At 41.9% G+C, this 14,970-nt stretch overlaps 1 protein-coding gene across 3 annotated transcripts in view; it reads right to left on the reverse strand.

The window, feature by feature from the left end:
• Positions 1-14,760, reverse strand: part of PJA2 (praja ring finger ubiquitin ligase 2) — a 33,948-nt gene extending 19,188 nt beyond the window's left edge. Inside the window, exons 1-3 of one of the 3 annotated variants that reach the window (XM_054054291.1) lie at positions 14,639-14,750; positions 10,032-10,098; positions 212-403 (exon numbers count right to left, since the gene is read on the reverse strand). In XM_054054291.1, coding sequence (XP_053910266.1) covers positions 212-401 — 190 coding nt within the window. In that variant the 5' untranslated portion in view covers positions 402-403; positions 10,032-10,098; positions 14,639-14,750. Of the gene's footprint in view, positions 1-211; positions 404-9,866; positions 9,978-10,031; positions 10,099-14,638 lie in introns of those variants that run through there. The other 2 variants (XM_054054290.1, XM_054054292.1) reach the window with 2 other exon arrangements.
• Positions 14,761-14,970: the final 210 nt, after the last annotated feature.

The following is a 14,970-nucleotide window of genomic DNA, read 5'->3' on the forward strand; positions in this document are numbered from 1 at the left end:
AGGCAAAATTAAACAGCCTAAGATGGACTACACTTTAAGTTGCCTTCACGCAAAGTTTCATTGTATAAAGCCATACGAAAAGTACTTTACACATATTATTTAAAAGGCAACTGTCTTTCCTTGACATCTCTTTCTTTACCTGCCTCCCTCCTCCACCTGCAAGCATCTCAGTTTGCACTTAAATGGCACATATGCAAAGATACGCACATACCCCAAGAATTCTCTTTCTGAACATCCTCCAGTTCTAATCGTTCATCGTCTTCATTGTATTGATGTTCATCTCTGTCTTGGCTATTCAAAGACAGTCTAAAACCAACACAGGCGTGTCTTCTTCTACCTGTAAAAACCTCATAACCCCTTGCAGGTACAGGACAGGCAAGTCTGCTAAGTCCTTGACCCATTGCTACATAAGAAAATGGATGAAAGAAAAAGACAGAGAGATTCATTAAAACAACACAATGTCTTGTGAATTTCCATCTTTCCCAACATTTTGATATAACTTTTTAAATTAAAGATTTTCCCATACCTCTAAAGCCTTGAGTTTCACAAGCAACATGATTATTATGAATCTGAAGTACTCTAGGCATATATGTTAAGAAAGCACAGAACAGAATTTTCATCTACACTAAATAATATTGACAAACACTGATCCTTCTCCCATTTTAACACATTCATAGCAAATAACAGAGAAATTCTAAAGATGAATTGTTAAAATCAAGTCCAGATGTCACATGATTTTTTTTTAATGTAATACACATAGCTGTGATACATCTGCCAGCTTGCAAAAAACATTGGAAAAAGCCTTTAGATAATGCAGCACAATTTAGCCAGCCCTAGCTAGCTTATCTCTGTGACAGGAAAAGTACAATTAATAAAATCACACCTTCTAAAACAAATGTCCCAAGTACCAGGAAGAAGGCTTTACTCTTCACACTAGGTAGTATGCTCAGGCATGGCCATACAAGGCAACTGCCCACATAAGGCTCCTATCATGGATGTAATCTATCTATCTGGACTTACATAAAGCCTCTAATACTGTGCCCCACAACATCCTTCTCTCTAACTTGGAGAAACATGGATTTGATGGATGGACTGCTCAGTAGATAAGGAATTGGTTGGATGGTTGGATTCAGAGACCAGTGGTCAATGGCTCAATGTGCAGATGGAGATCTGTGACAAGTGGTGTCCCTCCGGGGTCCATTCTGGGATCAGTGCTCTTTAATAGTTTCATCAATGATATAGACAGTGAGATTGAGTGCACAATCAGCATGTTTGGAGATGGCACCAAACTGAGTGGTGCAGTTGTCACACCAAAAGGATGGGACGTCATCCAGAGGGACCTGGACAAGCTGGAGAAGTGGGCCTATGTGAACCTCAAGAGGTTCAACAAGGCCAAGTGCAAGGTCCTACACCTGGGTTGGAGCAATCCACAGTTTCAATAGAGGATGTGAGACAACCTGATTGAGAGCAGCCCTGAAGAGAGGGACTTGGGTGTGCTCATTGATGAGAAGCTCAACATGAGCTGGCAATGCGCGTTCACAGCCCAGAAGGCCCGCAGGTTGCAGGAAGTAATTCTCCCCTTCTACTCTACTCTTGCATGACCCCACCTGGAGTACTATGTCCAATTCTGGAATCCCCAGCTTCGCTGTTCTTCTCTGGACACACACTAGGACCTCAATGTCTTTCTTTTTTTGAGGGGCACAAAACTGAAAACAGTATTAGAGGTGTGGCCTCCTCAGTGCCAAGTAGGAGGCACAAACACTTCCCTGGTCCTGCTGACCACACCATTTCTGAACAAGCCAGTATGCTATCAACCTTCTTGGCCACCTGGGCACACTGCTGGCTCATGTTTAGTAGGCTGTCGACCAACACCCTTAGGTCCTTCTCTGCTAGGCAGCTTTTGAGCCACTCTTCCCCAAACCTGCAGCGCTGCATGGAGTTTTTGTGTCCCAAGTGCAGGACTCTGCCCTTGGCCTTGTTAAACCTCATCCTGCTGGCGTCAGCCCATTGATCCAGCCTGTTCAGATCCTTTTGTATAGCCTCCCTTGCTCTCAAGCAGATTGACACTTCCTCCCAGCTTAGCATCATCCACAAACTTACTAAGGGTGCACTCAACCCCTTCCTCCAGGTCATTGATAAAGATATTGAACAGAACTGGGCCCAGCACTGAGCCCTGGGGAACACCATTGGCGACCCCCCTACAACTGGATTTCACTCTGTTTATCACCACTCTCTAGGCCCAACCATCCAGCCAGGTTTTTTTACGCAGCAAAGAGTGCGCCTGTCCAGGCCAGCGGAAGCCAGTTTCTCAACCAGAATACTGTGAGAAACTATGTCAAAGGCTTTAGCAGAATTATTGGCTATTACTAATCTAACACAAGGGTTCATGTCCAAAGCTTGTTTTTTACAAATGCAATTATAAGTTCAGTATTTCACGTTTAGTGGCTTTTTCATGTTCCTCTATGTCACTTGTAATCGTTACTAGATATAGAACTAACAAAGTACTTTTTCTGCTCTTGAAACTCAAACTGAAAAGGAGACATTGAAGTCCAAGAAGTTAAAGTTTGCAAACTTTAGCACAGAATTTTCTGAACATCAAAAAATAAGAAACTTTTTTTCTTTCCTGGCTGTGAAAACAATCTGTTTACTACCCTTAAAAGCAGAGTACCTGTATACAAAGACACTATATATTAGCAGGTTTTCTATGCAGCTTCATGTAGAAGAGTCACCAGTAAGGCTGTTATTTGCAGTATGTGGACTGTGTAAAAGATATTACGCACACGTATACCAACTAACAAAGAGTCCAAGCAGGTTTTTTTTAAGTTTGTTTGGTTTTCAAGCACTGTTGAAGCTGTCATTTTGCTAGGAGTGACATACAGGAAACTAACTCTGCTGCTGCCTACCTAACGTAAAACATGAAAAATAAGATGCAAGGGGAAAAAACGAAATATTTTTCTTGGAGTTGCCCTTTCAGAAATCACATGATCCCTTAGAAGCTTTAATGAACAAGCAAACAGAAGAAAGCTACCTATTCTAAACTACAGCTTCTAGTACAAGCTAGTTTTAGGAGGTTCAGATACATAATATCCTACAAGAACTTGGTCTACAATTGCCAACATGGCAATTCTTAAAACATTTGCTAGTAATCTGAAGTTCAATCAAATTTCTGCAGGAAAAAAAAAATCAAATACTTTCTGCCTGATTTTAATCACAAGAAAAAAAAAAAAAACAAACCAGAACAGAGACATGACTAGTATAATGATAGTGGAAGATTCAGGGTCTCAGGAAAAAACAAGCAGGATCCAGGAAATGAAAAATAATCACTTTGTTTTCCAGACTGACACCGAAAAAAAATAAGGTTGGAGTAAACCAAACAAAATTACACCTGCCACATGAGTCTAAAATATTACTGTTTCATTCCCAGGTGAATTGACAGCAACAGTGAAGATACTTGCTGTGCTTAAAATGAAGAGGCACATATTTACAATTCAATTGCTTAAAATCACAACATTTAAGCACACTATAACCTGAAAAGGCTTTTATCTAATGCTGTCAGCTTCACTTTTTGTTACCTTTAGGCAATTCTAAGAAATTCTTTGCTATAAAACATTGTGCTGCAACTCACCACACTGTATCTGTTTGGGACCAGTACTGTCTAACACCTTTATCTCAGACATGGACAGCGGGACTGAGGGCACCCTCAGCAAATTTGTTGATGACACTAATCTGTGCAGTGTGGTCAAAACGTTGGAGGGAAGAGGTGCCATCCAAAAGGACGTGGAAAGGCTTGAGAGTTGGGCCTGTGCCAATCTCATGAAGTTCAACAAGGCCAAGTGCTAGGGCCTGCTGCTGGGTCTGAGCAATCCCAAGCACAATTACGGACTGGAATCTATGATTCTATGATTCTATGATTCTATGATTTTAGTTAACAGAATAAAGGTATGGAATAATCCCAAAAAGGGATTTCAAAGTTCAATAATTTCAATGATTTAAAACAATGCATTACTGCCACAACTTCCCTCTCGTCACTACGGTCAAATTAACACTGAAAATCTTCAAATGTTTTATTATACTTACAAGTTTCAAACTACACACTCCAGCAAATTACCATTCAAATCAATGGATATTCAGTTAGAAAATAGTTGTACCTCACCTCACAGAACTTACCTCTGGGATTTAACAAAACCTCAAAAAGCCATGTTGTGACCTAAGCCAGGCAGGCAGACAGGCACCACAAAGCCACTCACCCACTTCCTTGACCCAGAGGGATAGGGGAGAGAATCAGAAGGGAAAAAATGGGGAAACTTATGAGCTAAGACAGGGAAAGTTTAGTAATTATTATTTTCTTTTCTCCATTTTAAATAATTACTAATTACTAGCTTCTTGTTTTCCCTTTTTATTCAACTTCCTTGCCGATCCCACCTGAAGAGTTTACAGCCAGACATAGCAGCACTCCAGTTATGCAAGTCATTCCACCATGTTTCCACGAAGGCAATTACGGTACAGTTCTCTTGCCATACAATGACTTCTATTTCCTCGTTTGTTGCCCATGCTGTGTGCACTGGTGTAGATGCATTTCCATTAGGATATTGATCCCACCACTCTCCTGAGAGCAACAGTCTTAATTCCTATGGGACTACTTGCTGTCCTTCCTGACCCGGACTTTGCATCTCTGCTGCCACTCGGAGTGCTATCCCTCACTTCCTCTGAGGTGGCAGACCAGAGGGCCTCACTAGCACACCATTCCTCAGACACTGCAGTGCCATTCCCAGGCTTTTTTCTATCAAGCCTGGTTTTGTCTCCTTTCATGTCTAGTCTAAATCTCTGTTGATGAGCTAACTCCTTGGTAAGCATCATACTGTGCCTTGAGGACAAGTGCACCCTATCCTTTGTCCGCAAGCCTGGTGACATGTAGGCCAACCCATGCTCAAAAAAAGCTGAAGTCTTGCTCCTCACACCAGGTTCAGAGACAGGTATTTCTTTTCTGTTTCTTCCTAGTCCTTCCCTTATCATTCCCTGTAACAGGAATGACAGAGGAGAACACTATCTGTGCCCTTTGCCATTTGTCGCAAGGCTTTAAAGTCCTATTCTGCTCTTGTGAGACCTCATCTGGAGTATTATGTCCAGTTCTAGAACCCTCAATGTAAGAAGGATATGAATGTTGGAACGGGTCCAAAAGAGGGCTACAAGGATGATCAGAGGGCTGGAGCACCTCTGCTGTGAGGACAGGCTGAGAGAGTTGGGGTTGTTCAACCTGGAGAAGGCTCCGAGGCAACCCTATAGCAAACTTCAGAACCTGAAGTGGGGTTACAAGAAAGGCGGGGAGGGACTTTTTACAAAAGACTGTAGTGACAGGACCAGAGGGAATGTCTATAAATTGGAGAGGAAAAGATTTAGACGAGACATAAGGAGGAAATCCTTCACAGTAAGGGTGGTGAGGCACTGGCACAGGTTGCCCAGGGAAGCTGTAGATGCTTCCTCCCTGGGGGTGTTCAAGGCTAAGATGGATGAAGCCTTGAACAGCCTGATCTAGCAGGATGTGTTCCTGCCTATGGCAGGGGGGTGGAATTAGATGATCTTTAAGGTCCCTTCCAATTCAAACCATTCTATGATTCTATGACCGTGCAAGGGAACCAGGGAGGCTGAGGTTGACACAGGAGAGATACCTGCAGCACTGCACAGGAACCTGCTGACATTCCCTCCTGCTATCTTCTAAATTTTTCTCTTCAGCTGGATGGAGATGGGGAGCCCCCTGTCGCACGAGGCTTGCCTGCTTTTTGGGTCCAAGACAGGAGCATAGGGTGTTGTTCCAGTGGTCAATCTCCCTCTCACCCTCTCCGATTGTCCTCAACTGGCTCACCTCCTCCCTGAGTTCCATCACCAAGCAGATGAGTTCATCCACCCAGGCACATTCCCCACAGGTGAATTCCTCACTGGTGTCTGGTACCAGTGCAAGGAAGGAGCACACCCTGCAGCCCAACATCTCAGTGGCAGTGTGCACCCACTAGGGCTCTGTCTGGGAAGCTGCATCAGTCACAGCTGACGGAGAGCTTAGAGAGGCCTTAATTTTAGGCTGAGTGGACACCATGGTTCCCTGGTACTTCTGACCAAGCTCCAGCACCCTGCTCACATACCCTCCCTGCATGCCCTTGCCTGAGTGATTATTTTCACAAGCAGTATCAGCTTAGCTACATATACTCTGAAAAAATCGAGTAAGCTTCAGGGATTTTTTTTTTCAAGCATTAATTACTGTCTTTCCATTAACCTTCCAGGGCATTTTGCACTCTCCTTTGAGCTATAGATTCCACTAAGCCAATGTTTTTACTTAGCATAGTTCTCCTTCTTTGCCAGAGGCTGAAAGGAACCCATCCTCCAAGTTCAATAAGATGGCATGCTGGCCCGCACCTGAATTCACTTTAAATGACAATGAAATATTTTTTAAACCTCTCAGATTACAGAAACTGGTTATTTTGTTAATGACTAAAACAACTGCCTGCTGCACCTTCAAATAGATTGATGAGGTCTCTGGAATCTCAATAGTGAAAAGCATCCTTTCAGCAAATATGAATCAGGTATTCTTCCCACTGTAAACCTAACTTGGGGATATAGCATGGGCAATTAAAGACATCTGAATACTTTTGTGAACAAAGGAAATGCTTATCACCTTGCCTGCTTTAATAACAAAAATAACTCTGTTTAACACTACCTAGAGAGCTAATACAAACATTACTCACAGCAAATTACTTCGTGAACTTCACGAATACTACTAGGCTTTTCACACTTCTTAAGTCACTCCAAACTAAAGTCACAACTTGATGTCAAAATGCTTATACTCTGCTCTGTACTGCTCTCACCCGCATACACACTCCCCACATGCCTTGAAGCCCTATCCCTACAGTAAGGCTATCTGCAGAGGCTTTCTGCTCCAGCAGGAGGAAGAAAAGATCAGAATCAGATGTTGCTCCTTGCAGCAGCAGGACTGGAAACCACAGCATCGATGCACAGCCAGTAATCTGGTAACAGGTTGAAAGTAGAAAGTTATACATTCCCAGGACTGAAAGGGAAAGGAGGGATTTTCATCCAGAGCACCCTTCCACAGCATATTTTCTCACAGGCTATTCCTGGTCTCTAAGGAATATCAAATCAGATTGAAAAGTAGTAACAGGTTGTTCATTAGTAAGCCAGAAGAAAGATGAGACCATTAAACAGACCCCATCTAGGAGATGCTTAGTAGTGCTTTAAGGTAGGAAGCTTAGTGATATTGTATGAAGCGTATTATTTGTGCTTAAAATGTAAGTGTCTAGTAACCAACAATTTAGAGGATGAACTCTGAAATGCTGCTTTAGAAAAAAGCCTTCTCTTTCATCAGAAGAGATTTAGAGACAAATTTTAAGCAAGCTTTATGCCTTTTTCTTCCTCTCCTTATTAATGGATGTGATTTGTCTTAGCTCAATGCCACATAAATGCTTCAATATTAGGCTGGGTTAACATAACAGACACCCCTTGGAAATGCCTGAAAAGGTAAGAAACAAATATAAACAAGACACTACTAGCAACCACCTCCATACATACATATTTTAAAATGAAAGACCTCTAAAAGCGAGATCATTGCAAAATATTCTGATACTGATCTCAATCTCTTCCCAAACATCAAAAGAGAGGGGATGAACATAAGCAAGCTGATAGCAGCTTCCTTCCACTTCAGTATTAAATAGTTCCTATTTTGCAGTTCCCTAAAAGTTTGCAGTTCTGTGTGCATTTTATGCCATAAATCCAGAGCTGTGGTTCTGAAATATTACAATCCAGAGAGATATACAAATATAAATAGTTCAATTTCTACATTTATCAACACATTAGTCAACAGGCAGGCTAAAAAAAGCAAGCTGAGTAGTATTTTGGGCATAGTCTGCATACTCCTGATCTCAATTAATGACCTCCCATAAACAGCATACACAATTCACAACTCAATCTAAATTAAGAAAAAATTTGCCAGATTTAAAGGTAACAGGTGCTGGCACCACACAAACAATAGCGAATTCAAGTATGAGCAGAAGAGTCTAAATGGTTGCTCTGAATGAAACGTATTAGTAAACATTAATTACCCTGTGAATATATCTGAAGTGATGAAGAAACAGAGAAACAAAATTGCTTTAAGTCCAGAACTCCTTTTACAAGTGGAGCCCAGTTACCAACTCCCACATAGAACTGTCTGAATGAGTGAGTTACTACAAACTCCCATCTTGATATAGATCCTTTCTATTGATAGACATCCTCTTAGAATTCAAGATCCTCAACAGTTCCTGTTCCTTCATCCGGGCTCTTCTAATGAACATTGGTGCACAGAATCCTTCTACACAGTTATTTGCCACCTGTTCACTTCAGCCCAGGAGCCAGGGAAAGTCCAGCTTGCTCTGATGCAGGTTCAGCAGTGGTTACAACAGCTGGCTGTCAAACTGTATAAATAGGACTGCATGAACTTACTCAGCCTTACCGAATCCCTCTTTTTGAGGGTCCAATTCTGTTTGTGTTTTTTCACGGCTCAGCAGATAGTTCCATTAGCATAGGTGAGTTGAAGTGGTAGAACTGAGACGCAAGCAGCTTGAGGCAAGCAGCTTGAGGCAGGCATCACTATGCAAACTCTGCTGCCAAAAGCCCCTACACTCCTTAGCCACAGATCCGCTCTTTATCTGTAACCGTTTCAGTACTGCTTTTTCAGTCTCCTCTGATGTTTTAGCTGCTCCAACATTAAACTCAATTTCTCATTTTTTCCAGTTTATTTGCACTGACTTGCTCTGGTTTTGGCCCAGCTCTCTTTAATTTCTTACACAAAACTGCAAATAGCTTGAATGCATCACCTTCTTCCTTGACTTTGACCTGACCCTGACTTTGTAAATCCATCCTAAAAACTGCCAGCTCTGGCTCACCACAATAATTGCTTTTCCAGTTTTTACCCTGACAAATAGCTTCAGCAGAAATTCTATATTAAATCTCATCTCAAAAGAGGTGGAAAACTAAGTAACTGAAGCACTAAAAGTGTTTAATGACAAGGACAGTGTATGTGTCATGTACTAATCAACCAAGAACAAGCCCCACTCTCCAGCAGAAAGTTAGCATTACAGCTTTGAGAACAGAAAGCCTATCTTTGCCTGTAGCCACTACAGCAAACTATTCTGTTTATAAAGAACACTATTAAGAGCTGCTAATCATCAGCTGAGCCTTCATATCTGCTTCCTTCCCGAACGCCACAAGTTTTCGTATTCTAAATATGTATCCTAAATAATGGAAATAGTCATTTTTTCCTACTGCTTTCCAGAAGATATCCAGAAATTCAGTCATTTTTAATAAAAGATGTACTGGTAATCTGTCCCCTCCTGTCCCTCCCACTGAAGCTACTCATCCACTAAAACCAAAAAGAATCAAAATCCCCCATATCCATCCACGCATTTTCCTTTGCTTATGACTTTCACATTTTGAATTTTTATTTCAATTCCAATTACAAACTTCTTAGAGGAGGAAGTGTCTCTCTAGAGCTGAAAGACAGTAAAGGGAAGCCAGTACTAAGCAAAACACCAAAACTTTTCTGTAATTTAAGTAGATATGGTTCACTTTTACTTTTGTCGGTGCCAATGACTTCAACATACTTCAAAAAGTTTGAACAGTCATCCTTTCTTTCTGATAAACACAGAAACTAAGAGATAAGAGAATCCCAAGGTGGAAGTTCAGGTGCTTGAAACTCTTACATGACCAGGAGATACAATTCAGCAAACTACCAGGCCCTCATATATATTTTTGCACTCTTATCTTTCATCTTACATAACTGTGTTTATTGAAGTAAAGTTAACACAAAACATGTAATGAATCCATACCTGCTACCAAAAGTAGCAAAAGTCACTTTTTGGAAGTAACTTTTTTCCTGAAGAAGAGCAAAGACTCGCTGCTTGAAACTCCTTATTTTCCTTTCGTAAGTAGAATTCTTGTATCTGTGATAAAAGGGTAACAAAGCCTCCAATGCATCTGACAGATATGCTCACCTGAAGTCAATTGAGCCTTCAAGGTTTTTAAATTTCAGAAACAGCATGTGAAGTGATTCTAATATATCTGTGAAGAAATGGAGATCATTCTCAAAATGAGAAGCACAGGATATTGATGTCAAATTGGAATAAACAACTAAGCAAATTACCAAAATTGAAATAATTGGCCAAGTTCAGCTAAGCAGAAGGGCAGTGGAGGACTACAGAGGACCACACGTTAGACAGAAGTCAATACTTCCCTCTAATTTGGCGAACAGCACCATACAGAGCTGTACAAGAGTTAAAGCTACAAGAGAGGAATAGTAACACTTCTATCCTGATCAAAGTTGTTAAAATTAGATCTAGCACTCTGCATACAGTACTATCCTTCAAAAAAGATCACTCTTTAACGGCAGCAAGGACAATTTCCCTAACACATGGTAACAACATAAGGGAAATGTTTCTACCAGTAGGAATATCATATCACTTAAACAGATTGCTCAGGGAGGCTGAAGAATCTCAATCAGCAATGTAGCCCCAAGCACGGGATTCAAACAAACATCGAGTAAAGAATCACTGTGAGGAAGTGCTATGAGAGAGTAAAAAGCTAGCCAACATAACTGAGGTCCCTACCAGCCCCATGATCATTTCTCTGAACTAGCGCTCCAGAATTCCAGATATTTATTCAACTCTCAGAGTTGAAGTCACAATCATACATAACAATGCTAGTGTGGAGGGGAAAAAATCAGTGTGCTTTTTTTTCCAAACTGCTTGTGTGCAGAGTAAGACACAACCAACAGTGTGACTCCCAATCACTATTTGTTTGGTTTCACATAACTCAGTAGACAAATCACAATTTCTCTACTGATCAACTTCTCTATTACTTTTACATAATTTTGCCTTTTTAAAGAATTTCCAAAACATTACATAACTGATATGCTGTATGAAATTGCACCAGTTATACTGAGCGTGATACAAATAGCTGTGGGGATTTTTTGTCATTCCTTTTAAAAAAACTACTTTTCACTTAGAGCACCTTACTACAATTTGGGAAACATATTACAGATCCATTACATAGAAGTCTGTTCTTAGGCCTCAAAAATATTGCTGCAGAATGGCTCAAAAATCTTACCCCACAATTATTTTTAAACTGCCACCAAGCTACAAATACTTTGTTCACCAAACATGTGATGAAGATACACCTATTTAGGATATGGAGTCGACTACAGAGCCACTAAAACAGAAGTCAGGTTTTGCTATGGTTCTAAAATAATTTGGGTTATGGAAACTTCTCTATTGATTGTTTCAGAAATCTAATTTCTGATCCTAAGCTGATGAGGCAGGACATTTTGATATAAATGACTGTCATCAGTTTCCTGAGCTATCATCCACAATCCACCCTCAGGATCAGAACCATTTGTCTGTATTCTACTTTTCCATAGTAACAACTAGTTGCATCATTTCATGCTGAAATCAGTTATCCCCTTGGATTTTCTTTTCCCTGTTTAGCACCTAGCAGACAGATATTGCTGATGTTACAGCAATGCATAAAAACCATACGGGATTTTAGCATCTGAACAACCACAAGCTTTTCAGGTCATGTTTTAATCGTGGTGAGCACTTACAGAAGGACATGCACATGTGCCAGCTGTAGTTCTTTACACTCAAATATTTAGTTACCTGAAATGCTATACAAGGGTCTAGCATCAAAACATCACGCTTGAAGTTATCAAATGTGAAAGGCTGTCACAAAACTAGTCAGAATGATTAACACTAACAACAGCAGAATTTCTAAATACTTTTTCCCAGCGTGACAAAGAACCATTTAGCAATTTACACGGCCAGCCATTCTATCCTCCTTGCAGCCTATTCCACTCATTACTAAAAGCTCATTAATAATTACTTTAATTTCCCACATAAATAAGTTATAGCCCTGCTCCACAAATATTGCAAAAATAGCCAGCCATGCATGGCCTGTAAGACAACCAAATTTATTGCAAGATATGCTATATTTTACACTCTGACAACTCAAACAGGTAACCCTCTATTGAATGTGCACAGCACCTCAAGCACTTCAGGATATTCCTGTGAAACAGCATGGAGTCTATTTCATTGCAGTTCTGGCTACCAAAGCTGCAAAAGTCAGCCCCAAACACTCATGGAAAGTACCATCCTATGTTCAGGTTAGCGTGTCTTTTAAGGTCGTTCAAAATTTTAAGGTCATTCAAAATAATGACCACTTCTCCACAGATGTTCTGAACAGAAAGCCGAAGTCAGCTAGCTTTCCCTTCCTCCAGTGTTTTGGGTTTACCTATATTTATACCAGATGCACAGTTGTTTCTGTAACTCAAACGTTGTTTCAAGGTATTAACTGGAGTTTTAAAATACATTTGTCAACTGAAATTGATGCAAACCAGACCTTTGGGACCTGTCCAAATATACTATTAAACATATAGATAGGAGACAGCTGAAGCATTGTTATAACTCTGCAACGGACTCTATCAGACTTATGACCTTTCCCATAAAAATGCAAGTGGATCATTAAAGCATAAGTGAGTAAGTAAATTAGAACAAATTTGCTCCTCATACTTTGTTTGTTCAAAATATTATTGAGAAATGCTAGTACAAACCATCACCAAACTGGAAATTTTACATTCACAACTTCAATTACATCCACAATTCCAATGACGTGACAAACAAATACTACTTACACTGCAAACTACAAGCCAGGGACTGTCTGCCTTAGAAATGTACAATAGGATTCTGGCCTTTACTACTGTAGAGTATAGGAATACCCTGTTTTAGTCAAGCTTTCCTAAAAGACTGAGAAAAAAACCAAACACAACTCAGCAAGTACTACTGACCACAAGGGAAATTACTATCTAAAAAAGGTAGTAATGCAGCTTAACTTTTTGCTATGCACACTCATAATGATATTTGCTGAATTAATCCAATACATCATATCAATATTTTTCATTTGCTACGCTAAACTGCTTTTGCAATAGTAAAAATCTTTACGGGAACAGCTAGCTTAACAAGATGATAATTCATAAACATCTTACTTTAATTAGGTTTTGATCTGTCGAGGATGTTTGCACACTACCTACACTGCATTTCAATTCACTGAGTTGGCAAAGGAAGTAAAAAAATAGGCATATTTCACAGAAGATTCCTGATCCTACATTTTAACGCAACTTCAAAATAATCGTTTTTCTGAACAACTGCTTCAGACATTTTCCTTTATTTAATGGTTGAGAAAGAGCAGGAAATCAATTCTGTGCAAGTCTGACTCAGCAGCAAATAACTTGGTTTATAAAATAAATTTGCTTACAAAAATCTAAAAATGCATACGTCTAAATGAAATTTACATCTCTAAAGTGTGTCTTTTTCAAGATTTGTGCGCTAACAGGGAACAGCAAAAGTCTGACAGCACCCTTTATTGCTACAGGACATAATTTAGATAGAGTGTAAAAGCCGTGCAATCAAAAATCACTCCTCTAAATTGCTTCACTATATACACAGAAAAGCACAAATCAGGAACCACACTGAAAGAACGAGGTGTCCAAATATGTTAGAGTACAGAAAAAGGATCTAAACACAGTATCTAACCTTTCAAACACATCCTAAAAAGTACTCAGCATCACTGGGACAATAACAACTATCTATACTGTTGCACACGATGCTGATTCATGGACTGTGTCACCAATACATATTCTTCATGAAAAAAGGCGCTGGTTCACCAGCAGTATCCAGTCAAGTATATCTGCAGTGGACAGTACCTGAGAGAACTCAGTTCCCCTTCATTCAACACAGCTGAAGATACGGGGGTTGGAACTGGATGATCTTTAAGGTCCCTTCCGACCGAAACCATTCTAAGATTCTATGAAGTGATCCTACTGAGGACACAACATGAAAGCACACACACGAGGCTGTCACCCAGTTGTAGAATGCCGCAGTGTAACAAGTGAATGCCTTTTTGTGCGTGTGTGAGAAAATGCACGTTTTTAGCTGATACACCTTAAAAACTCTCGTCTGTATTCCAGACGCAGGACACATTTGTTCTGTCACAGAATCATAGAAGGGCTTGGGTTCTAGTTCTAGATCCAACCCCAATCATCTAGGTCTAACCTGTCCCTGAATTTGGGGGCGGTTCTGCTCACAGGCGGCTCGGATCCACCTCTCCTTCACGGAAGAGGCACTTGGAGCGCTTCGTGAGCGAGTTCAAGCCGAGTGGAGTCAGTTACTTTGAGCCCGACGACACCTGCTCGTACCGTGCGAAGTCGCACAGGGAGCGCGCGCAGGGCGGGGGGGCGCGCGAGAGGAGCGCGCAAGGGGAGGGGGAGGACGCGCACGGGAGGAAGGGGAACGCGCAAGGAAAGCGCGTGAGGGGGGAGGAGACGCCCGCAGGGAGCGCACAGACGAGTGAGACGGACTCGCAGGAAGCGCGCAGGGACACCCCACCCCACCCCCAGCCCAGGGCACGTGACCTCCCTCGCACTGCGGGGCGGAACACACGACGACGACACCCTCAAACCGAAACCAAAATCCAACAAGAACAAAAACGCCCTCTACAAAGGCCCCTCCTCTCTCCCAACCGCCGCCCCCCCCCCAAAAAACCCTAAACCCACCAGAGAACCCTGGCAGGCCGGGGCCCGCCCCGCCGGCACGCGTGGCCCAGCCTTGCGCCGGGGCTGGGCGGGCCGGGCCGGGCCTCTGCAGGCCGGGTCGCGCCCACTCGCTCGCCCCGCGTGCCCGCCTCTTCCCTGGCGCCGCCGCGGCGGCCAATCCGGGAGCCTGAGGCGCCAGCGGCGGCCAATGCGTCGCCAGGGCGGATAACCGGCGGCCGATCCTGGCCGCGGGGCGGGCACCGGGGCGGAGAGGGCCTCCTCGCTGGCTCTCGGTGGATTCCTGTTGTCCGCTGTAGCGGGGGGAGCAGTGCGAAACAGCACAGAACAGAGCT

Source organism: Cuculus canorus, chromosome Z (genome assembly GCF_017976375.1).
Source record: "Cuculus canorus isolate bCucCan1 chromosome Z, bCucCan1.pri, whole genome shotgun sequence".
NCBI lineage: Eukaryota > Metazoa > Chordata > Aves > Cuculiformes > Cuculidae > Cuculus > Cuculus canorus.